Here is a 25,495-nt window from a genome sequence, read left to right as displayed (position 1 = left end):
TACAGATTATCTTTATTATTGCACCGCTGTTGTGGCAATCCAAACTCTTTGGGTTTCTTGTTCCCCGTTGGTAGAACGCACTACCATTTCCCACCAGAGCAGGGACGTCCCTCTCTACTTAAAAAAAAAATCCCTAAAGACCTAGTTCTTCGGTGAGCACCTTCTTTCCTAGCACCAAACGACAAGAATTGTCACGAGCACTTATTCCTGCACTAATGGCTCTTATTGCACTATACGTTGATTGTTTCCCTTTTTCTGTACGTCGCTTTGGATAAAAGCGTTTGCTAAATGACGAAATGTAAATGTAAATGTTAATTACATAGCCTAAAAACCAGTGTGTCTTGTTGAGGGTATTTCCTGCCAGCGGGGGAAAAAAGGGCCTTCATCCCACCTGCGCTAACAGCCCACACAAACACAGAGACATATAGGATTTTATGGGGCTGGGAAACATGCACAAATGCATTTAAGCACCACACAGGTAGCAGAGACTTAACTGTGGGCGTGGGAGAGGAATCACAGGGGCTTTTCAACGGTACGTTAAACCTGCTATGTGTGGTTTATAGGTTTCCTAATGCACTTACTGACAAAGTGTTTTCCTCTGACGAAACTACACAGAGAGGAAAAGAGTAGGGTGGAACTGGAGGGAAGAAAGGGAAAGGGGTTATTCCAGCTTTGAGAACATGCAAAGAAGTTTGTCGTGAAAGAGTGAGCGGGAAAAGAGTCTTAAAAGGTGAATCAAAAAGAAAAAGGAGGGATATCTGACATCTGCATCCTGACTCCTCCAGACCCACGACACCGACCACAAACTGAGACGGAGCAGCGTGACCCAGTCACATCAAACACACGCTCTCGCTCCGGATTTACCAGCTGGCTTTTTGCCTATCACATTTCAAAACAGCCTCAGAACTTTTTCATAAAGTTGACTAATCTCATCCTGACCCAAATCATCAGCGTTCATTCTTGTTTTCAGGCAAAAAAGCCTCTGGGGAATGTAAACTACAACGCAAACACTTCTATCCAGGAATATGTTTAAACCAACATATATATATATATGCGTAAACCCTGAAATATTTTAAGTCATAAATTATCTTTAATTAGGTTTGACAGGTGTTCCTGCTCTACAATTATGTGGTTTCGATGCTTGTCACCTCGTTTTTCTCTCACACAGTAGAAACTTTAAATTGATGCTTTTTACTTACACAATCAGAAGCACTTAAAGAGCACAACAGAGACCGAGAACATGCAGATAAGTGGGGCTGCAACATGCAATTATTTTCTCAATTATTCTGATGAATACTGTCTTGATTGATCCATTTTTTGACTATAAACCTCATTTAAACTCTATGAACCCGACAATCCGCCGCCAGGTTGAAAAGCATTTTATCTTTTTTTTAAATTACAATACTTAAACCATTTATCATAGCAAATCACTGTAAAAACCAAAATTATTCTCACTTTTTCAGACTGATGGTCCTTGAACGAATCCTCAAAAACTCATAAAATAATCTTTATTCTACATGTCTATTAAAATATCGCCAAAAATAAACAGTTTGCACTAACCAGATTGTGTAAAAAACATTAAATTTTGCACTCTTCAGCACAACTGTGAAGCCATGAATGACTCGACTGAGACCAACAGTTATGTGACAAAAATTCAGCAAAACTTGGACTGAACTGTAGGCTGTTTACACAGAGACGAGAGGACAGGAGAGGGCAAGAGTGGTTGTAAGTATTCGTCCAATATTGGTAATACTTGTGGGAACTTGGAAAATGTTGTACATGGAGATTCCATTTTTCCTCAATGTTTGTAAAATAAATGAAAGAAATTGAACTTGCGGTGTTGCTTTTTTGTATGATTTATGGCATTTTAACTGTGCCATTTTCTGTAGAGGTGCAGGACTTGTATAATGTAGTAAAAAAAAAGGAGGGCACAGTGAGTAAAATCTGACTGGAGAAAAAAAAATGCCCTGAATTTGCTTGAGGTTCAGAGAGTTCTTGTCTTACAGCGAAAAAGTGGCATCTGTAAATGACTTGTCCAAAACCTAAAATATATCCAGTTTACTATCAAATATGACAAAGAACAGCAACAAATCTTCACATTTGAGCAACTGGAAACTTCAAAAAATTGGCAATTTTGCTTGATAAATTACTAAAATGATTTAGAGTGATTGACAAAAATTGCTGCAGGTGGTTTCAGATAAGAAATGCATTTTTTTAATCCTGTATCTAAAACATTTGAAGTTTCGCAAAACGATGAATTTTGTAATATGGAAAGGAAAGAAGAACGCAGGAAGGGTGAAGAGGTTGTCGGGGGGGACCAGCGCTCGCAAATCAAACCACAAATCAACCGGTAATGGGTTGGCTGACTTGTGGAAGCAGTGAGGGCAAAAAGTGATAGGGAAAGGGGGGTGTGGCGGGGTAATGATCGGGTGAGTAGGGAGGGAGGGTGGAAGGGAAAGGAAGGAGGAGGTGGGGGGGCTCAGTTGAGTTGGGGAGGGTCTAGCAACCACAAATCAAGCAGTGATCAGTCGCCTCACTTAGCGTTTCTGGAATGTTCCAGCCTATAGCACCTGCAGGGAGTGGGAGACAGCCTGACAAGTCCTGCCAAGCTCTGGAGGAATTCAACAGCGGGGGGAGGGAGGGAGGGAGGGAGTAAATGGATGCCCCTACACCGCTTGTCAGTGAGGAAATTTCTAGCAGCATCATTCCTGCACCAAATCACCTCCAGTATCTCTAATAGTATCTCCTCACTTAAGAAGGTCCTATTTTCTCTGCAACCGTCTGTAAGTTAAATGCCTCTTGAAGAGTTTTCAGTAGCTTTATCACATTAGTGGATCTCCAAAAACGACACACTGTGCAGCAAAGTGACCGCATCTGGAAAACAAATATTCAAAAAACGTATCTAACCAATGCTTAGAAATGGTTGAATGATCCACAGATGCGCTTAAGTGGCTTGTTTTTGCATATTTTAGCCTACATGATACACTGAATATGTTTGGCTTTTTCGGACTGTTGGGTCAAATAAAACCAAATTGTGGGTCAAATTGTGATACTACGGGAACATATATTGGCCTATTTTCACAATTTTCTGGCATTTAAAGGCAAAAAATATAAATAGAGATGATGGTCAGAAGTTGCAGCCCTGCAACACATCATGTATGCCATGCTTTTGTGATTTTTTTTTTCTGGTACTTGGTTTTTGCTTATTTCAGTAAAGCCAGACAATTAGTCCGCTTGCACAGAATGTATGAAATAATGTAAAATGACGCCTTAAATGTTTAAAACAAGTCTCAGGTCAAGTCTGCTAATTGATCATATCACACGAAAATTAAGGAAAACCAAGGTGTGTGCAGAACAATGGAAAAAAAGATATTCAAAGATCTAAAACTGCAGAAACTTGCTATGCTAAATGCACTGTTGAAATATTAAAATGGTCCATTTAGGCTTAAAATGGCCAAAAATATGACAGATATTTTCATTCTTCCCTGAACTACGCCCATAGCCAACAACATATCAGTGTCAAACTTGTTCTTAAATCCCTCATTTGTCACCAGACTGAGATTAAACAGTGTGTACAAATGTGTACAAGCCATTCGTCTTGCATTCCAACAAACGAAAAGAGTGCATTTCCCTGACCGCCCCGGTAGTACAGGACCAACCTTCGACTCCCTCCTCTGCTTCCCGTTACGCCTCCTCCCCTCTCCTCACCATTCCTCCTCACCCCAGTGTGATGTTTTCCCTGTGCCAACAGCTGTGTCAGCCCTTACAGACACTTCTTACTCTCTCTGTATGTTCACTGAAACATCATTTTTCGAAAAAATGACTGAGTGGGGAGTCACCTAAGAAATGTAACAACCAGGCTAAAAAGGGGGAGCTACCTAAAAGAATGGCTGTGATGTGGTGGGTTATATTGCTAAAAATAATGCTAAGTAGTCCAAAAGATACACATATTTCCTAATTTACTGTACATTAACATGTCTCAATAAACTTTCTTACCTCCTGGTAGCACTGCAGCTTGTTACTTAAGAAGGGTTACACCTGTTTTTAGCATCATAACTAGCAGGTAAACTTGCCAACTAGCAAGCTAAACACTGCTAACGCACTACTCCAAAAGATATATTGACTTGCAAATCTATTTTAAATTAATATGGCCTAATACATGGTGTTATATCGTGGTAGCCCTGCTGCTTGTTATTTGAGAAGAATTACTTCAGTTAGCCCAAACAAATACTCCAGAAGATACGCATATTTCCATATTTATTGTAGGTTAATATGGTTTTATAAACATCCTTATACCATAGTAGCAGTGTATCTTGTAGCTTTGAGAAAAATCATAAGATTTCAGCAACATGACTTGCCAGAAAAATTGCTAAATAGCAAGCTAAACGAGGCTAACAAGCTACTCAAAAAGATACACATTTTCCGAATTTTCTAGCATTTAATAGGTCTCGCCAAACCTTTGTGTGTTTCATCTCTAACCTCCTGGTAGCACTTGTTGCTTGTGAAGAGTGACTTCAGTTTTAGCATCACAACTAGTTACCCAAGTTGTAAACTAGTGAGCTAAACAATGCTAGCACGCCTCTCCTCGCCGCTAACAAAGCTAGCTTCTCCTATGCATGATACCGAATGAAGCAGATATTAAAATGAAGCTAAGTAGTCCAAAAGATACACATATTAACAAAAAATGTCACTACCTACAAGGGTAAACACAAAATTAAACTGTTTTTGGCTGCTGCAAGACAGAAGTCTATTAAAAAATGTGTGGTTTTATCTCTTACCGTAACTATATGTTTATAGTTATAGTTAGTTATAACTTCCAACACTAATGAAATGATAGCCTAACATCCTGTAAACAGCAACACCAAGCACATGCTATGCGCTCCAGTTGTGTTGGAGCCCCTGATTGGATATTGATGACCTGTTCCTGCTGCACATTGTCAGAAACGGCAGTTACAACATTTATAAAGTTCTTGTTTCAGCTCTTATTTATCATTATTATAATATTTTTTAATATAAATCATAAGAAAACAGTTGAAAGTAACCTCTGCTGTGCCTGAATGACAGGCATTTACACAGCACGTACAAAGAGATTCACAAACTAATTTTTACATCTTACAAGTAACGACAAGAACCTTAACCACGCTTTTTCTTCGAGTATGTCACAATCAACGAGCATGTGTGTTTCGTCTTATCAGATGTCGCTGATAACGTCTGATAAAAACCTCTTTATGTCTTCAGTGCTACATAAACGTGATTAAATTGACATTTTAATTCAGTCAAACACACATAACTCAGGGCTGCACCATGGCGATGCCCCCAGACCACCCAATGAACTCATCTGTCAGTCACTCAACACACACACACACGTATCCATCCACTCAGCCACCCAGTCACACACACACACACACCCCCACACACACACAACACAAAACAACAGGGAGGTGGGAAGTGGGTGGAGGAGTCGATTCAAAGTCAATGCAGCTCCATCAGATGAGACCTATTGAGACGCAGGAAGCTTTCTGCTGCTGAGTCGCTTTAATGTTTCCCCGTCAGCGTCTCTGTCTCGACCGATGACAACCTCACTAGCACTTCCTGTCACTAAGCCGGTCGAGCAAGGCACCAACACTAACAGGGGCGAGGGTTTGATTCCCTTTAGAGTTCAATGATAAAGTTCTGCAAGGTTGATTTTGCACCATCTGTGCTTGAAAATGCAAAAAAGAAAGATATTCTCGCAAATTTTCTCATGTAAAAGTACATTTTTAGGTACTTGTACTTGAGTATTTTCATTATATGCTGCATTATACTTCAACTACAATACATTTCTTACTTTTTCTTTACGTCACAAGAATTGTTATCTCTATTTTTTAAGAAAAATCCAACATTTTTGGGGTGGATATCAGTAATACTGGTGTTGATTCAAAAAGATATCTCAATTTTTTTAATTTTCATTGTGCAGTCAAGGGAAAGCAAGAAGCTGTTACTGCATTGTGTGTTTTGATGTAGTTTTAAAGTCAAGATTTGAGGAAAAAGACTGCAAAGTGTGACAGAAATAAATAAATAAATAAATAGAGATATTTGGGTGACTATTAAAATGATAAGCTAAAAGAAAAACAAGTCACAGCTCATTTAAAATCAAATAGCATCAAACTGCTTCAATATCCTGATAAATAAAACAAAAATATGATGCACTTTTGACTGGTACAAAGAAAGAAATAATCCCGGATCGCTGCTTCAGAGTTGTATAGGTGTGGCTTACAAAAAAAGGCACCCAAAATCTCCTTATCTTAAATATTCATCAGCGGGGCGGGGTTTGAATTGCAAATGAATGTGAGCGGGCCCACTCAAATATGAACTGCTTTTTTTCACTCCCTCGGGCTACTAATAAATGCAAACCTCACACCAAGATTAAGGAAACATCACAAATTTAAAGTGTGCAGAAATGGTGAAACACTAAAGGGTTAATTTTGCATTAAATGACATTAAAAAGAAGTGCAAGAAGTGTCCTTAAAGAAAATTATTGAGAAATGTGCCTCCTCATGCGGCAGGCTGCAGACACCCACAACGTGACGCATGGAGGAATAAAGGCATGTAGGAGACCTGTGCAGAGTGCACGTCTCTCATGTGTGAATTATAATAAATGCATTAAATAAAAGTTGCTTGAGAAAGAGTGGACTGGCCGCATGAGGTCATCTGAGATATTATACGTGCAGGAAAAGCAGCAATTTACGCACACACAATTGCAAAAAACAGATCAGCTTCACGGTTTATATGTTGCATCTGCGCTCTAAATAAACCGAGCGGAGAGCCACTTCACCTGGAGGAGTGTAAAAAATAAGCAAATGGGACTTACTCCGTGCGCAGATCTCACCGCCACGGCGACTGCTATCACACAAATCCTGCCAAGAGAGAAATAAACATCTGAGACAGTGTTTAAAAGTGATTATCGGGCAGGTAAACTACGCCGGAGCTCGGCTAATGTCGCCAACAGCCGCGACCAAAGCCGAAAACTTTACAGAAACAAGCTTGGAGTAAGATTTTTTTTAAGAATAAAAAAAAATGGCTTACAGGAATTTCATTTTGCTCCGACTGGCTGAGGGGGAACCGCAGGTCAAGACTCGATCCCCTTTTCTTCACCAGCAAGGCACTTCAAACGCGCTCATCGACGGCTCCAAAAAACCCCTGTCATCTACCCGGAGACAGAAAGAGAGAGATAAAGTAGTCCCACCGCCACACACACAACCCACACACACACCACGCACGTACAGCTCCGCGCTTTAAAACGCGGCAAACGCGAGGAAAGTCCTCTCTTTGCAGGTGATTTCTTTCATAAAATGAGAGCTTATCCAACTCACCAAAGTTGCAGCGGTGAAGTCGCTGCTGCGCTCTCCGGGTTGTTGCGCTTCAACTCAGCAGCGCACCACAGCAGCAGGGAGAGGAGGGGCCAACACATGTCATTCATGCCTCCATACCTTTTAGCTGCAGCAGCACACAGACCAGAACCTCTTCAGACTGTTAGTGGCAGCACACAAGAGGCTCTTCTGTCCGGAGCGAGCCTGTATGTGGGTTTAAATGCATGAAAAAAGCCAATAAAGAAAGAAATATTTCACTATTAAACATATTAGCAAGACTCAAATTCCTAAAATGCTCAATTATAAGTTTATAGAATCCTTTATGAACATTTTAATGTACTTTGTCCCCCATAATATCCACATAAAACCCCCCAAAAGTTAGTATATGATTAATAGCTAGAGTTTAAATTGATTACATTTTATGCAGCATTTTTACCCACATAATGAAAATAAAGGTTATATTAAACTCTTAAAGTCTTCTATTAAGTATGCTATTAAACAGCACTTTTCATTTAGTATCCTTTTTTTGCAATAAATGTACGTACAGTTTTTTCTTCTATGTGTCTAAAACATATCAACTGCACATATATTTCAGGGTTATAATAGCTTCATGTTGTGAGGGTAATATCTATTTTTAGTACGAGATAAAATTAAAATCTTTGTTTGAGCAACACAGTCGTAATCTGCCACTCTAAACATGGTGCAAACACTGAGTTACTCAAGTTGCAAACAGTCCTGTTTTAGCTCTTGAATGTTCTATTTTAGTTCAACTCGACCTGAGTGAAACTTCAACACAGTTAATGACAGCATGTTAATTTATCTACTAATACATTTGGTCAACATAACATTGGTGTTTTTGTTTGAATTATATTATATCGCTTATAAAAAAGGATATCTTTTTGCTCCTCGGCAGCTTGTTTTTGGCTGCGGTGTACCACAGGGATCCTTACTAGGACCCTTTAATTTTGCACTTTGACGTAGGAATTTAAAGTCATGATATCGTATGTCATTGCTGCACAAATCAGTATATCACCCCAACTATACCCTTAATCTCACCCCTAACCTTAAATTTAGAAATAGTTGAAACCTAACCTTCTTCAAAGTAACGACACACTGCCTCAAAAAGGTTTAAAGTTATGATCATTTTTGCTAAGTTTCCAGATCTTGTATTCATCAGTCCAAACCAAACATTATAACCTTCATGGAGGTAGACGTCATTGCAAAAGTGTTAGGTTTGGTAGGTTGGCAGCTGGGTTAGGGTTACGTTTATTTGACATCATGAGAAGAGGGACATCAGCTATAGCTGATAGCTATAACTGCAAAAAATGTCAAGAAAAGCACAAGACTTTTTTTTCTTTTGTGAGCCTGAATGTTCAACAAACTCACTTCAAGTAAAACATTTAAAAAATACTAATAAGACATTAACCAGGGTGATGACCTTCAACATGTCCAATGGCTCAAAAATTGATAAACTGAACTACCAGCACCAAAACTATGTGATAAGATTTAGGAAAAATCATAGTTGAGTTAAATTATTACATAACGTAATATGTGATGCAGCTAACTACGTTACACAAGTTAAAATAACTTTAACAAGCACACAAACAAGCCATCAAGCCTGAAACAAGAGCCATACCGATTCTAGACTTTTTGGGGCAAATGCTGATACCGGTATAAGGGCATTAACTATTCTAATATATATATATATATATATACATAGTCAATATAGTATATATACGTAACATTACCATTAGTCTTATGTTTTAATTTACAGGCTGAATGGGCTGAGGGTTTGTTAAGTTTGCCATTTATGTTCCAAAATGCAAACTTTTCTTGACACCAGCTGTGTTTTGCTCGAGTTTGTTGAAGCTGGTGTCCCATGTTGGACATTACAGTACAGTTTTGTATAGTATAGTATAGTATAGTATATGGTTGACATCACTAAGAGCAGCTTTTTGTCTCTCATTCTTGCTTCTTGCCACCAGATTGTAGGTGACCACCAGATTATAAACTGTTTCGCTAGAGTTTCTTATAGCTTGTGTATCATGTTGTATAGTATAGTATTGTATAGTATAGTATAATATAGTATATGGTTGACATCACTGAGAGCAGCTTTTTGTCTGTCATACATGTTTCCTGCCACCGGATTGTAAATTGGATGTTTGCGATGTGGTGGACAAACTATGTCATGAAACCATTTCTAAACTACTCAAGCATCATTTTCTGCATTCAGTTCTGTTCAGTTTTTCATAGCAGAACATATCGGATAACATTTACACTCACAGAACATAATCAGGCAAATACAACAATCGTCTGACTGATATATCTGTCGGGCTCGAGTCGACTGAATGTCTGATACATCAGCAGAAAATTTGAAAAGACACATCCAGTTGAAGCAACCAACCAGTCTCGGAGAAGCTGTTTTTAGAAAAAAAATGAGCTAGTCATTTTTTAAACTTATGAAGTAGTTGATTTTAATTCACCTGAACTTTGAACTAGCTCTGGTGAAGTGAGAAACACTGCCAATCTCTTTCCCACATGACGTTTTTTTTTGTTATTATCCGTTCCTTCACTTCCTCCTTTGCTCTTGTCATAATTACCACCACCACTAGAGGTCACGCTAACAATAGACAAAAATGCATCGTGATAATTTGCTTGCACAGGTGACCTTCACGGCCATTTTTTGGTTTCTCATAAGCTTTAATTTGACCTTCTTTTAAATTTGTGATGTGGTTACTTATAATTTTAACATGCAAAGGTAACTTATTCCAACTCCTGGTACCACCGAGCCTCAAAGAACTTATACTGCATCTGTCGCTGAAACAGAAAATAACATGCAAAACAAGAGATAAAGCAAATAAAATGCAAGTTGAGAGTTAAACTGGTGAAACAGAACAACGATCATTAACTCCTAGTTACTTTACAACTTCAAGACCCCAGAAAGAATGTCATCTGCATTTTAGGTGTTTAAGTGCTTTCAGGACGTTCAAGTAAATAGTGTGTATTGTCATGTTACTGGACATTTCTGTGCAAAACAGAATGAGAGGGCATTTCTCTGTCAATGGAGCTGCAACATTGATAAATAAAACTAAAGTTTGCATGCTTAAGATGTATGCGGTGCAAGTTTAAAAAGTGGTTGTAAAAACCAGTATAAAAGATCATTAAAATGTCTTGTGCAGGCGTTGAAAGACATAATATGCAAAACGTTACATCATAAAACAAGAAATCTGCATCTAAAAAGTCAAAGTGTCAAGTTAAGGTGTATTTTATTAGGTTTTCATGATGTCATCCATATAATTTCATATATTGTCGTCAGTATGAGCAGCTGTGAATCTTCCAGTTCACCTAATAACCCTTTTGCTCCACACCCTATTTAAAAGAATGCAGTAAAATGAGAAGAAGTGGATGATTGTTTAAAAAAAAAAAACTTTCTTGAATTCTGCCAGCAGCATCTCTCTGTCAAGAGTCAAAAGCCAGTATTTGGCCTTTAATAATCTTACAGGAATGCAACATGCCCGGGCGTATAGAAAATGTCAAATAAAGGTTTAATGTCAAAACTTTTTTGTGCAGCCTCAGGCGCTGGGTAGGATTGGGGAGGCACGCAGGAGGAAGGCACCATATCCATCCGCGCTGGAGTGGGTCCTAACATTATTAAAGTATTTTAAAACATTAAGAGGTTTTAAACAGATCCGGAGTGAAATTGGGCACATTTATAAGCAGTTTAGGATGTTAACTTAAGATTTAAGTGGTGTTTAAAGTTTATTTTTCACGAGTTGTGCGTGTCCGTGAAGGTGCAGGGAGGTAATATCAGTGCGCGCTGCGTGTGGGAAGTAGATCCGGCTGGGCAGGTTTGCAAGTCGAGGAGAGAAAAAGTTTTAGAGAGGGGGACTGCAGAGGCGCACGGTGCCAGAGCCAGGACCACTGGGAGCCTCTGCAAGCGCGACAAACAGCCACGAGAAGAAGTTTATCTGCTTATTTCTATTTCACGGAGAAGCGAGTGTGCAGAGGGAGGGGGAAGCAGGGCTATGACACGCGAGTAGATAGAGTTTGTGAGTGTTAACGCAGGCGGATCCTTGTTTTATTCCCCCGCAAGATGAGTAAAGACTTGAAGAGCCTGCGACAGCTCGCCGTGCCGCTGCTGCTCTTCGCGCTGTGCGTCGCGGTGCAGCGATCCGACTCTGCGGTAAGTGCCTCTTACACTTTGCACACATTTAGAGCCCCTTTTCTTCCCCCCCACACACAAGAAGAAGACCTGCTGCTCTCACTCAGCCGGCGCCGGGACACCGCCGCCGCCACCACCACCACCGGCTCCCACAGCCCAGCAAAAGATTTATAAATAGAGTTATAACAAGTGCTTATCCTTCTGCTCTAATAATAATCCTGCTGCCATTTCCGTTTTGTTGCAATGAAATCCCTCATAGCTACACTTTAGTGCTCATTTTTTAATCCTTTTTTTTTTTTTGTAAACGATCCCTGCTTTGTAGTTTCGTGGAAGAATCGGACGGAGTTTCTGTCCTGGTTCCCTGCGCATCACGTTTCTTCCTGCAGCAGGAGGCAACCTGTAGCGACACGCAGCCCCGCGGCGCACTTTTCTCCCCTTTGCATCTGTCTTTTTACTCGACATTTAGGATGCAGCGCGCCGAGTCCTCTCCCATCACGAATTAAAGCCTTAAACTTAACTGCAACATTCCTGCTCGTGCAGTGATAACACGGTCTGCTACCTGTCTGATCCAAACGCATGTCGTGCGTAATTTCCACCCCAGAAAGAGAGCGGGAATGTGATCTTTTTAAGCAGCGTTTATGAAGGCGAATCTCCCCTGCAGGTGTCTTTTATGTTGACAGCACCTGGATAGTGGCGCATATTGACGCTTAAAATCCATCTTTATGGCGCATAGCAGCATGCAAAGTTAGATTTTGTGCAGCCAGGAGAACTTTTAGCGGCATGGAAAATGTGAAATATCTCTCAATTTGCACTTGGTGTGTTTGTCTTTGCGCATTTTTTGCCCCCTCTCCACCCTCCATTTGTTTGAATTAGTGTCTGAAGCTCTCCAGCTTTGACATCCACAGCTGCATCATCAAAGTCAGCACCAGTGGAAGCGCCTCAGCCTCATGTTTAATATCCCACAGGGCTATAATCTACGTGATGAATATTCACACTTCATTAATAATTCATGAGGGGTTAGTTGCATGATGATGCACAAGCCCCGCCCACTCTCAAGGCGTGTCCAATCAGGCCTGCACACTTGCTGCTCATAAGCCTGCAAGCATATACACATATATGTGTGTGTGTGAGGATTCTTTTCTGTTTCAAATCATGCAGGAGACTTTTATACACATTAATTACGCCTTAATTACTTGCAGCCTGGGTTTCTATTGCAGTGTTGCATTATATAAGACAGTTTTTTAGGCATGAAAACCTTTTTTTTCCACACAAAGTTAACACCATAAAGTTTGTAGAAATAAAAACCCAGGTGGCTTCCTCTCCTGAGTTTATGCATCTTGTCTGCAAAATAAGCAGCTGAACATCCGAGAGGTTTCTCCTGCTGCTGCACCATGAAACAGATTAAATCTTCAATATGTATTTTTTATGAAAGCTGCACACATGGCAAAGGGCTTTAAATCTGTCACTAGGGGGACAAAATGAAAATATTTGCACCAGTAAAGATATTCATTCAACAACTAAGGATGCAAAGTGCTCTCTTATTTCGGGTTGCATGAGTTATCTGGTTGATAAAATATCAGAAAATAGTGGAAACTGGGGAAAAAAAAGTCCAATAATGTCTTTAAATAAATGTTTTTTTTGCTTTAAAATGCAAATACATTCAGTTTAATGTGATATAAAACAGAGAAAAGCAAAAAATCTCCACATTTGATGTGTAGAAAACAGCATTTTCTGCATCTTTTCCATGAAAAATTACTATAATTGACAGTTGGCGGTTATTTTTCCATCAATCAACTGGTTAATCTAGTTGCTGCAGTTCTGCTGTTTTTATCAGAACAACTTTGAGCAAGAAAAGTGGTAAGAGAAGTTAAAATAGAGAGGTAAAGGCGTGTTTGCAGGTGTTGGTTACAGGCGTGACACAGTGGCTGTTATTGTTGCCATGGAGCTGGAGAGGGGGGTCCACTGAGTGCTGAGGAATGTGGTGGACCCCGCCTTCACAGAGAGGACGAGGAGGAAGAGGAAGTTCAGAGGGGAGAGGGCGAAGATGGACAGAGGAGACAATTAAACATTAAACTAAAGATCATAAAAGAGTTAAAAAAAAAGTGAGTGTGAAAGTTAATTCTTCAAAGTTTGATCAGACATCGTAAGTGGACCTGATGGAGGGATGATGCACTTTCTTGAAGATTAATCAGTCAATCGATTAAGTTGTCAACCTTTAAATTAATCGCTAACTATTTTGATAGTCGGTGCAGATGTTTGAGTAACTTTTTATGGGGGAAAAAAGTCAAAATTCTGTGAGTACAGCTTCTTAAATGTGAGTATTTACCGTTTCTTTTGCTGGGCTGTGACAGTAAACTGAATGTCTTTGAGTTGTAGACAAAATAAAAAACACGCATTTTCTGACATTTTATAGACCCAACAACTGATCAGTTAATCAAGAAAATGATCAATTGATCACACACACACACACACACACACACACACACACACACACACACACACACACACTCCCAGTGTTCCTTGTTCAGTCTGGGCTGCTCTCACTGAGGCCCCCTAGTGGATTTTGTGTGTGTTACACCCAAACCAGCACATATTTGCTCTGGAATCCAGCTTCACTTTATCCTCACTGTTCACTCAAAACCACGTATCTCCAAACATGATGAAGTTTTATATCTTCATTTTAAGGCGAGACACTGCAGAACAACACTTTATTTCTTCATGCATTGATCAGTTTATGAGATTTTTGGGCCGTTTTGCTGTCAGACGAGTGGAAAGAAAACATCTAAAATACACATTTACGTGTTTATTTTACTTTGTTTCTTCTAAATTCACAAAGTTAGCATTCAATAATGTTTTTCTTTGCATATTTAAACACAACATTTTAGAAAACCTATAATACAAGAAATAATTGAAATTATTTTCTACCCTAAAATCTTTACCCTAGTCACTTGTAGTGGAATTTTACAATATGGAAAGGCTTGTAAAGCATTATTAAATGTATTTTTCTCAAACTCAAGCAACACTTACATTCACCAAACTTTCCAATTTAATTTAATTTAACTATAATACAATTTTATTTTCTTTAAATATCAGAGTCTGATTTATGGAACTTGTTATTACTAAAATTGTGACAAAAATGATTTTTTTAATGGCTGTTAAACAGTGTTTTCCATTTTATGGATGATAATAAAATAAATAATGAAAATTCCTCTGTAAAAACTTTTGACTCCAATATACCAACAAAATAAAACAAACAATTTTGAACCTGACTTTATTTAAGTCAGATTTCTGTTCTGTAAATATATGCAAATGAGCACATATTAAATAAGATAATGCCTCATTTGCATAATTTAACAAAAAATGTCAGGAAACTTGCATTGCAAAAAAATAACTGTCTTAATGTAAATTATCAACCTGTGAAGTTTCTTAGTTATATCTACAAGTTACATTTTTGACCCTATTCACCTGCAGTGTTTTGAGAAAAGTAAACCTTTTAAAAACAACTTTAAAATTAAAATGTTATGTCTTTAAAGATTTTGTATCTCATGGATCATGTAAAGTCATTTGGAGATACGTAGTATCGTACATAGACAGTGGGAATAAAGATAACAGGGAGGAATCTGCACAGAATTTCAAAATAAAAGCTTCTAAACATCTGCAAAGAGCCGTTCCTTCTGATTTCGCTTGTAGTTATTATAAATAGAGCGGCTCATACATCACTGTTTCAGAGCTATGTGGCCGTGTGTGTGTGTGTGTGTGTGTGTGTGCAGTATTAATCCTCGCCCAGATATGAATCTGCGTTCAGCCAGGTGAGGGAGTTCAGCAGTAATGTATACCTGGAGGTTTCCCTTTGAACCCGTCATGCCGCGTGACCACAAACACACACTTAATTTGATGCATGCCCTCCTGTGCACACACACACACACACACACACACACACACCTTTTACGTGACCCACATCCCAGGTGGAGTTCTTTGTGTGTGTTTGTGTGTGTGTATGTGTGTGTGTGTGGCAGTCATAACATCCTCAGATTGCAGAGATAAATCCGTTATGTTTGCTCAAACTGCAGAGCTGCTTTCTCTCGTCTCTTCATCCATCTATTGTTCCCCTCGCTGTCCCTCCACCAGCGGAAAAACACAGAGAGATTTATCATTTGTCCTGCCCAGATTTTTACAAGATTTAATGTGAATTCAGCCAACATTTCAGAGATATTTTAACAAGTGGTTGAATTGGGAGAGTTTTGCCAGTTTAGGCATCAACACAGTGAGTTTTAAACCAAAATCTAGCCTCTAAACTCAGTCTTCCTTTCCCAAACTAAAGTTAACAAACCCAAACAAATCCTGATCTAATACTTGAAATGAGATGAGGTGCAAAGATCAGTATACTGACATATAATTTACCAGAAACTATTTAGATTTTTGTTCAAGCATCTAAAATGTGAAGAATTGCAACTTTTCTATGTTTTCTATGAGAATAAACTGAACTAACTTTGGGTTTTAGCTGCTGGGTCAGACAAACCTAGCTGTTAGGATGTCACTCCCATTTTTCTCCCTTTTTTTCTGTCATTTTATAAACCGTAAAAATCCATAATAAAAGCAGTTGTTAGGTATGACAGCATGGTATAAAGTGCCAAAATTGCCTTATAGATTACATTTAGAGTGAAATAAAATCGCCAAACATCTTTCTTGTCAGTTTTATGCCAAAAAATAATCTAATTGTCGTGACCCAAAGTAAAAAAAAAAGAAGATATTTAGCCTCAATTTCCACAGAACTCCTCATAACTTTTTGAATAATGTCTCTTCAGGCAGCGCTTGTCCCAAAACTGCATGCCACATCTTCAATTTTTTCAATTTTGAAGTCTATAAAACCTGAACCATTCCTAATCTAAATCTTAAATCAGCTTCAACAGTCAATTGATTGACATAAAATGAACTGACAGCTATTTTTCAAATGAAAATACCAGTTATTTCCTTGTTTGAGCATATCAAATGTGAGGATTTGCAACTTTTCTTTGCCTTATGTGACAATAAACCTGACGTATCTTTAGGTTTTAGACGGCTGGTCAGACAAAACAAGCCAATTAAAGATGTCGCTCTGGCCTTCCGGAAAGTGTGCAGACACTTTTTTCATTATTTTCTGACATTTTCGGAACCAAATCTGTAATAAAATGAATAATTAGGATTGGAACCACTAGCGTAGCATGTTAAAAAGCCCCAAAACTGCCTTATAGACTACATTTAGTGTGGAATTAAGTCGTCAAAAATGTATTTATCTTTCTGGCTAGCAGCTACAAAAAGCAACCACATTTTAAATACAAATGCATGTTTAAATTTAAAAATATACAGATTTCTTTGCACATTTTTTGGGGGAAACACTGTATATTTATACTATACTGTCTTTTTGACCCACTATAATCACCACAATGATCAGAGCTATCCTGACAGGACTGAATAATCAAAGCGGTTCATCTCTCTCACTCAATCTTTTCCCTGCATACCTCTACCCTCCTCTCTTCTGACCCTATCTCCCTCCCTCCCCCATCTCTCCCTCTCTCACCAACCTTTACCTTTGTGTCCAATCTTGAATGCAAATTCCATCTTTATCTGAGCTCCAGCAGTCATTTTTTACCTCCTCAACATGGTTACACAGTATGAAGGAAGGCACGTTGTGTGCTCTGTGTGTGTTTCCCTGGTTAAACTCACACTGCGGTGCCAATGAGCTGAAGATGCCGTTTAAGGTTTTAACAGGTGGACAAAAGTCAATGAGAGCCGACAACAAATGTTTAGTCAGCTAATTAGTACAACGCAGTACTTTCACTACTGCCTCCTCGCTCCCTCCATCCTCTCAGCTGCAAGGAGCAGTACTGTAAGTACAAGTAGACGTATTTATTAATGACAGAATGAGTATTAGAAGCAGTAGTGAGTGGCAGTTAAAGAGGAAGCAGCAGTTACAGCAGTAGAAGTTGCATGAGTTCCACAAGGAGTAACTACAGTAGTAGAATTTGCAGTAGTAGAAAGTTTTAGTAGTAGCTTTAGTAGGATAACTGGTTTAAGAGGCAGTAGCACATGCAGATATTATAGTAGCTTTAGTAGTAGTAGTAGTAGTACTAGTAACTGAAGTTGTAGCCTAAGTCCTAGTTGCAGCAGGATGAGTACAAGTTGTTGTAGAAGTTATAGCAGTAACAGAAGTTTAAGTAGTACTTGTAGTAGGATTACTGGTTATAGAGGCAGTAGTACCTGCAGGTGTTATACTAGCTTTAGTAGTGGTAGTAGTAGTAGTAGTAGTAGTAGTAGTAGTAACTAAAGCTGTAACCTAAGTTCTAGTAGCAGCAGGAGTAGTAGAAGTTGTAGTAGTAGTAGAAAGAGTTTTATTAGTAGTTATAGTAGGATTACTGGTTTCAAAGGCAGTAGTACCTGCAGGTGTCGCTTTAGTAGTATTAGCGGAATTGTCGTAGTAGTCGTAGTAGTAGTAGTAGTAGTAGTAGTAGTAACTGAAGTTGTAGCCTAAGTCCTAGTTGCAGCAGGATGAGTACAAGTTGTTGTAGAAGTTATAGCAGTAACAGAAGTTTAAGTAGTACTTGTAGTAGGATTACTGGTTTCAGAAGCAGTAGTACCTGCCGGTATTATAGTAGCTTTAGTAGTGGTAGTAGTAGTAGTAGTAGTAGTAGTAGTACTAGTAACTGAAGTTGTAGCCTAAGTCCTAGTTGCAGCAGGATGAGTACAAGTTGTTGTAGAAGTTATAGCAGTAACAGAAGTTTAAGTAGTACTTGTAGTAGGATTACTGGTTATAGAGGCAGTAGTACCTGCAGGTGTTATACTAGCTTTAGTAGTGGTAGTAGTAGTAGTAGTAGTAGTAGTAACTAAAGCTGTAACCTAAGTTCTAGTAGCAGCAGGAGTAGTAGAAGTTGTAGTAGTAGAAAGAGTTTTATTAGTAGTTATAGTAGGATTACTGGTTTCAAAGGCAGTAGTACCTGCAGGTGTCGCTTTAGTAGTATTAGCGGAATTGTCGTAGTAGTAGTAGTAGTAGTAGTAGTAGTAGTAGTAGTAACTGAAGTTGTAGCCTAAGTCCTAGTTGCAGCAGGATGAGAACAAGTTGTTGTAGAAGTTATAGCAGTAACAGAAGTTTAAGTAGTACTTGTAGTAGGATTACTGGTTTCAGAAGCAGTAGTACCTGCCGGTATTATAGTAGCTTTAGTAGTGGTAGTAGTAGTAGTAGTAGTAGTAGTAGTAGTAGTAGTAATAGTAGTAACAGTAATACTTGAAGTTGTAGCTTAAGTCCTAGTTGCAGCAGGAGTAGCAGAAGTTGTAGTCGAAGTTATAGCAGTAACAAAGGTTTTAGTAGTACTTGTAGGAGTAGTACTAGTAGTTTCAGTGGCAGTAGTAGTACATGTATGTATTACAGTAGTAGAAGTAGCAGTAGTTGCTGTAGAAGTTCATAGTGAGGTTACACAGTACATATATATAGTACTTTCAGAGGCAGTAATAGGTATTGTAGTAGTAGTCGTAACTGCAGTAGTATTTTTAATTGGAGAATATGCAGTAGTATGCAGTAGTACCTGCTGGTATTATAGTAGCTTTAGTAGTGTAGAGTAATATTAAAACAAGTGGTTCAGCATTTTGCACAAAGTAGTAGTAGAAGTTGCAGGAGTACTACTTGTTTTGACACTACTAGTAACTGCAGTAGTAGCCTACAGGCCTAGTTGCAGTAGGAGTAGCAGAAGTTGTAGTTCAATGAGTTAAAGCAGTAATAATATTTAGTACTAGTGGTATTGGCACTAAGTAGTTTCAGAGGCACAACAATACTCCTAAAACAAGAGTTTTAGTAGTAGTTGTAGGAGTAGGATTAGTTGTTTCAGGGGTAGTAGTAGGAGTATCACTAGTAGTAAAAGCAGTGGTTGCAGTAGTACCTAGAAAAGTACACTCAGAGTGCAGAAAAAGAATCCATTCAGAACTCCATCGAGAAAAGAAGCACTTTAAAAGTTGTTTGTCGTCTTGCAGTCAGACATGACAGAGCATGAATTCACACTTTTTGCACATCTGTATCTTGTTGCAGTTGTTTCTGCATCCTTTTGATCCATTTATATGCAATTAAAGCTCGACAAAATCTGTGTATTTTGGAACACTACCAATAAACAATGCAGTAGTAGAAGTACAAATGAAAACAATCTGAACACTAATTCCTAGTTTTACTTTCTGTTTAAAATGTTTTAATCCTCGTACTGCCTTGGTTTAGCATAATCTCAGTTAATCTGTTTTGCTGTCACTTACTCTCAAACCTCATCATCACCTCCCTCCTCTTTAGCGCTAACAGGAGGGTAAACACGGTGTGTTTGTTAGAGACTTCTTTATTTACTCCATCCCTCACTGTTTGCTTTGAGGCTTTAAAGGTCAGCTGTGGCTTTTTCCATCTCTCCCTCATCCATCCGTCCATCTTTCCAGTTATACTTTAGCTCTAAATTTATTTTAATCTATTTGTCACGACCCCCAAAAACAACAGCTCAAAGTTAGGCTCCCCACATGACATGACTTAAAGTTTCTTTAAAACCTCTCTGGGGGTTACAAAAGTCAGGAATTCTGATGCAGAGGGTTAAATAGCGGTCACTTAAAGGTTTGAGGGGACCTTTTCTTTGAAGAGCGGTGAGAATATCCAGATTAAAGAGGAGTTATTTGAGGATTTGGGGCTGAATTAGGGGACAGAATGAGGTTAAAGAGACTTATTTGAATGTATGGTTTATAACAAACTGACCTTTCACATCCGTGGTTCTTACTGAGTGCGCACAATGCCTTTAAAACAAGTTTGTCAGCATATTTACTCAGTATATTGGACTTCTGTTGTATTTTTAACTTCTTCTTTAACGTCTTCTACCAATCCGAAAGCCCATTTGTCTGACTGTATAGAAGTCTATGAGAAAATTACCTTACTTTTACTTGATTTATGACCTCAGTAAACATTTTCTTAATGATTTTATGGTCTCGATTGTGACTTTCAAGTCTTCGTCAACACAATATGGTGTTTATTTGGAAATGATGGTCCTATTTAGAGTAAAATAGCCCATAAAGCAGGGTATGATTTAGGGCGGGGCTATCGTTAACTCCGAAAAAAAGATGCAGACTGCCAAAATGGCAAACTAAAAGCTTTAAAACAGAAGTTCATAAACCAGTGGGGTGACTACGTCCACTGGTTTCATACGGATTCCTCTCTAATTTAAAACAAAATAAAATATTTGGCGTGGCTCGCCAAAGTTTGTTTCTGTGTGGTGAATTGGCTCTTTTCTGCAGTCTTCACCATCAGTAGCAAAAGTGGGTGTTTTCTGCTCTATTTGGCTACAGGGGACAGTAATGAGTGCACTACAGATCAGCAAATAAGTTGAGAATTATGCAAGAGAAAAGACGACAAACAACAGCATAATATGCAAATTCAGTTTTTTTGTTCAATAGAAAGCACCCAGGACTGTCCAATTAAAAGCATTAGTAAAAAGTAGCACCTGCAACAGCAAACACTATTTTATTTTTGCTACTTTTTCAACATACAGTAGCTCATTTGAAGCTGCGGTTGGATTATCTTTAAAGCTTTTATCAACTGGAATTTGCTGCCAATTCCTCCTCAGTATGTAGAATGACAAATAAGCTCTTTGTAAGATGTCCTCAGATAGATTTAAGCTTGCAAACATAAGGGCATCTATCTCTGTTTCATCTCATCTGACTTGTTCTTGTTTTGATCTTTTCACACCTAAGAGAGTGTTTTTATTTCCGTACAACCAGCAGAAAACTCCACAGAGATTTATGTGGGATTTAATGTAGTTTTGGAAAAGTTGTGTCTTCGGATACTTTCTCATCTGTTTGCAAGATCTGGGTCTGGGCTTTAGCTTCTGGACCTGCAGTTTGTGTTTTACTGCTCTTTTTTTTTTTATTTGGCATTTTCATTTGTTGTGTTTAGGAGCTGATGGGAAAGTCAGAAATTTGGACATTCAACATTAAACAGAAGGATTTGTTGATTCATGTGTTATTTGTCAGATAATCCAAACCAGAAGTCATTACAGAGGCGGCAGCTGTGCAAGTACAAGAATTATTTATCATTGATGCAGGTTTGGAAAAGTTCACAAACCACTTCAAGTCCAGCTTGTATAAAGCTCTGCATACTTTTTCCCAGAGACTTAACCATTGCAACACTCTTAAGTGTAGAATCTCATTTCAGGTGATCATTTTATAATTAGTTTTAGATGTGAAGCTGCTGCTAACTGTTGTACTGCGTAGCTGCATCCACTTCTTGGTCCTCTCTACGTTCTGGTTCAAACACCTAATTCTGAACTTTTCTGAGCATGATGTTTTGCTCAAAACTGGTGGAAACGCCAGTGCCACAGTTTCAAGAATCCTGAATGGAACAGAAATAGTTTGGTGGAAAAGTTGGTATCTGAGGGCAGAGCGGAGACGACTAGACTTGGACGGTATCTGTTTTTTCTAGATTGGTCTCCCCTCAAAAACGACCCTATAGGTTGTTTGTACAAGCAGCAAAATACGACCCATATCTACGTTAGACTGTCCTCCACCGCCATCTAGACGCCATAGTAACTATGAATGATGCCGATGTGGAGTATAAATGTCGGAAGTTGCACTCGGACGTTGGACTATCACCCAGGAGAACGAGGTTCATGTCCGATGTTAAGACAAAAGTAAATGTTTAACATCACTGAACTTCCTGCATCACATTTTTACATAACTATGTCGCTTCTGGTAGTCTCATCACCCTCGTAAGTACTTCACTTGCCAGCAGTTACGTACATTTATTTACTGTTTTAATTGCCTTTATAACACCTTACCAGAAGGTTTTTGCCCTAAACCTAGGTCAGTGATTTTGTAGCCTAATTTCAAACAAAATGCAGCCATTTTTTACTACGGCGAACTGTACGTGTACGTATAATGTGCTATTTTCAGAACTGTACCCTGTAGCGTAAAACTGTGAAACACTCATATAGGCCGACCTTTGACGGTCATTCTGTTTGTGTGTGAACTGCTATGTGTTTAGCTCACCTTTATAATCATGAATAAACCCAAACAGGGACATTTAGGGAGTCATTTTAGTTTTAAAAGTCCTGTAAGTCACCATGTTTCTCAGGTGAGCTGTCAAGAGTGACTGCCCTCTGGTGGCGGCTGGTGTGCATTACACATAATCAACGTGACTACCAGCTTAAAAAGACTGAATTAGCACAATATGGTTAAAAATAATACAGTTGGGACTTCTAAATACCCTGGTATACTGTAATACTGTGATATGACCCAAGCTTAAACAACACAGTAACTCACTAATGCCCCTTGAGGCAGAAGTGGTATTATATGACAGGACGGGCTAGCTGGTTAGCATGCTAATTCAGTAGATGCAAAACATAAACGTCAAAACTGTCAATTCTTCACATTCTGCTGATAACATTGAATGTTTAAAAATAACAGAATCTGGCCATATTTTACACATTGCACCTTTAAGCTTTTGAATAATGGCAGTATGGATTTTTTCCTATGAGAAACTTCTGGATTTTGTTCTCTTACAGTGTGTGTGTGTGTGTGTGTGTGTGTGTGTGTGTGGCTGTGATCCAGTGGGCTACCTGACAAATCCACCTACACAGAAAAGTCACAAGACATGCTGTCCTCCTTCCCTCCTTCTCTCCCTCCCTCTCTTTCTTCTCGTGTTTTCCTGACCTCCTTTTCTTCATCATGCTCCCACTTCTTCTTCTTCTTCTTTCTTTTTTTTGATTTTGCTCGGGAAATTTTACAGCCCAAAGGAAACGCAGAGCGCCACTTAGGGACAGAGCGAAATGAAATGGAGAAAGAAAACAAACAATAAGGGCTCGACTCAAAGAAGCAAAAGAAAAACAAAACATCAAAAGAGCAAATAACAGAGACGAGCCGGGAGTATAAGATGAGAATGCATCACATATTTCTCCTCTGGAGCTTTTTATTGTTTTTCATTCTTTCTTTTTTAAAGAGAAGAAGAAGGAGGGAGGAGTTTTAATCTGTCTGAGATCAGCAGGTGACCTTGATCTACAGATGTCTGCTTCGTTCCATCCTTTCTCTCTCACCTGCTCAAACCAAACTACTTATTAACAAATATTTGTGAATGCGGTTCGACCCGAGCTCGCCCGCCTTGTCGTTACATCATTCAACGCCGTTTTATTACTATCTGCTGCTGAGCATCCTCTCCCCGTCTCCTGTTCCTCCTCCTGTCCATTCTCTTCTTTTAAGACATAAAACTTACATTGTTCCAGAGCTTTCTTTCACTCTCTAGTTCGTCTTTTCTGTTTCCTTTCACGACATTTTAAATAAATGTAGAATGAATCAGTAGGATTAGAATAAAAAAGTCTTCCCTAATAACAGATTTTTCAAGCAGCCACACATTAACATATCACATTAGCATCTCCAAATGGCAGCAAGAGATAATTGTTTAAAATGTACCAATTATAAAAGACAGTTCTCCATCAAAACTCAAATAATTCAGGATTTTTTTACATTGTATTTATTTAGTTTTTATTAGATTTTTTTTACAAATGTATTTATTTTTCATTTGCTTTTTTTACAAATGTATTTATTTTATTATTAAATAATAAATTATTATTATTATTATTAATGTTATTATTTATTCACTTTTAAATCAGTTTATTTATCTGTGATTTTAGTGTGAACTTTCAGAAAAATTGTTGGGGGTTTTCTGTCATGTTTCTGTCATGAATTCAATTTGTTTTTCACCCCACAAATGTATGACTTTATAATCTCAGAGAATATTTATTATTTTCTTGTAAATTTGTGAGATTTTCCTCATAAATTTGCCGTTTTAATTTCTTGACATAAAACAAACCAAAAAAAGTTAATTTGTGATTAAATGTGTTCATTTGTGTTTTTTAAAGTACATTTTGACTTTATAATCTCATAAATATTCACTTTTTTATCATAAATTTGTAGGCTTTTTTTTCTTTTATCTTGGAAATAATGCACAGGTAATTGGGTTTTTCTTTTTTTTTTGAGAGCAGAGAGAAAATTCTGAAGAGTCTGAATGAAAAAAGGTCAGAAAACGTCTGAAAAACTGTCTTGTCTTGTCTGCATTCGTGTGCTTGTGAAAATCCAAAATGCAGCTATTTTTGCTGAACAAATCAATTTTGGATATTAAATTCTTTGTTGAGTAATAGTTTAGGAATTTTCAGAGCATTTTTTTGGGCCGTTTTATAACGTTTTATATATTTTTTTGCACCGATATACTTTTGCTCTGCTCTCAATAAGAAACTTTTTTCTGTTATCATAGAGCGTTTTTGGAGGTAAATAATATATAGATTTATATTTTTTTGGGTGAACTATTCCTTTAGCATATGTCAGGAAAGAACACTATAAAATCAGCGTTCTTCTTCCTCTGCCCTCCTTTCTGCCTCCATCTTCCCACTGAGCCTCTAATCTGTTCATCTCACATGAAGCGACTGATGGCGAGGAGTGATAACACACACACACACACGCACAATACTAAAACACACACACGCACAGCTTAGTGTGTCTGTCTATGAATGAGTGAATGAAGTCATCAAGCTGCTTCACAGAGGCAGAAAGCTGTTTTGACTGCAGCTGAATCTGTGTGGGAGGGCATCTGCTTCTCTCCTCTCTCTCTCTCTCTCTTGTTCCCTCATTACTTTTAAAGCTCTCTCTTCCACTGTGGGCACCTGTTTCTGTAATCACACTGCTCAGGAGGAAACAGGGCTTCCCCGAAAACCACACGGGAACGAATGGTATGAGTGGTGAGTGTGTGGCGACTGTTTCTATAGAGTATAAAGTTTCCACGTATTCGTCCACACGGAGTCATTTCAAAGAGGACAAGCTATAGAAAATATTTGATCTCCCTGGCTGTTCCCTCCTTCACTCCTCGCCCCAAACGATACAAGCATGTTTACATTTTCCCGACAAGGACTTCTCCTGGCTGCAAGACGTCGAGACTCTTTACGAGCGAAAGATGGAA

The 25,495-nt window shown here is 38.5% G+C and overlaps 1 protein-coding gene and 1 long non-coding RNA gene across 2 annotated transcripts in view; one reads left to right on the top strand and one right to left on the bottom strand.

Annotated features, from left to right (window-relative positions):
- The window catches only part of LOC131990021 (uncharacterized), a 91,503-nt gene extending 84,043 nt beyond the window's left edge, over nucleotides 1-7,460 (bottom strand). The window contains exons 1-3 of the long non-coding RNA XR_009396019.1: nucleotides 7,353-7,460; nucleotides 7,066-7,186; nucleotides 6,851-6,896 (exon numbers count right to left, since the gene is read on the bottom strand). This is a non-coding gene — a long non-coding RNA (uncharacterized LOC131990021). The remainder of the gene's footprint in view (nucleotides 1-6,850; nucleotides 6,897-7,065; nucleotides 7,187-7,352) is intronic.
- Nucleotides 7,461-11,285: 3,825 nt separating this feature from the next.
- The window catches only part of col4a5 (collagen, type IV, alpha 5 (Alport syndrome)), a 73,431-nt gene continuing 59,221 nt past the window's right edge, over nucleotides 11,286-25,495 (top strand). Inside the window, exon 1 of the mRNA XM_059355403.1 lies at nucleotides 11,286-11,532. Coding sequence (XP_059211386.1) covers nucleotides 11,443-11,532 — 90 coding nt within the window. The 5' untranslated portion in view covers nucleotides 11,286-11,442. The remainder of the gene's footprint in view (nucleotides 11,533-25,495) is intronic.

Source organism: Centropristis striata, chromosome 17 (genome assembly GCF_030273125.1).
Source record: "Centropristis striata isolate RG_2023a ecotype Rhode Island chromosome 17, C.striata_1.0, whole genome shotgun sequence".
Lineage (NCBI taxonomy): Eukaryota > Metazoa > Chordata > Actinopteri > Perciformes > Serranidae > Centropristis > Centropristis striata.
This window is presented reverse-complemented; position numbering and strand designations above follow the sequence as displayed.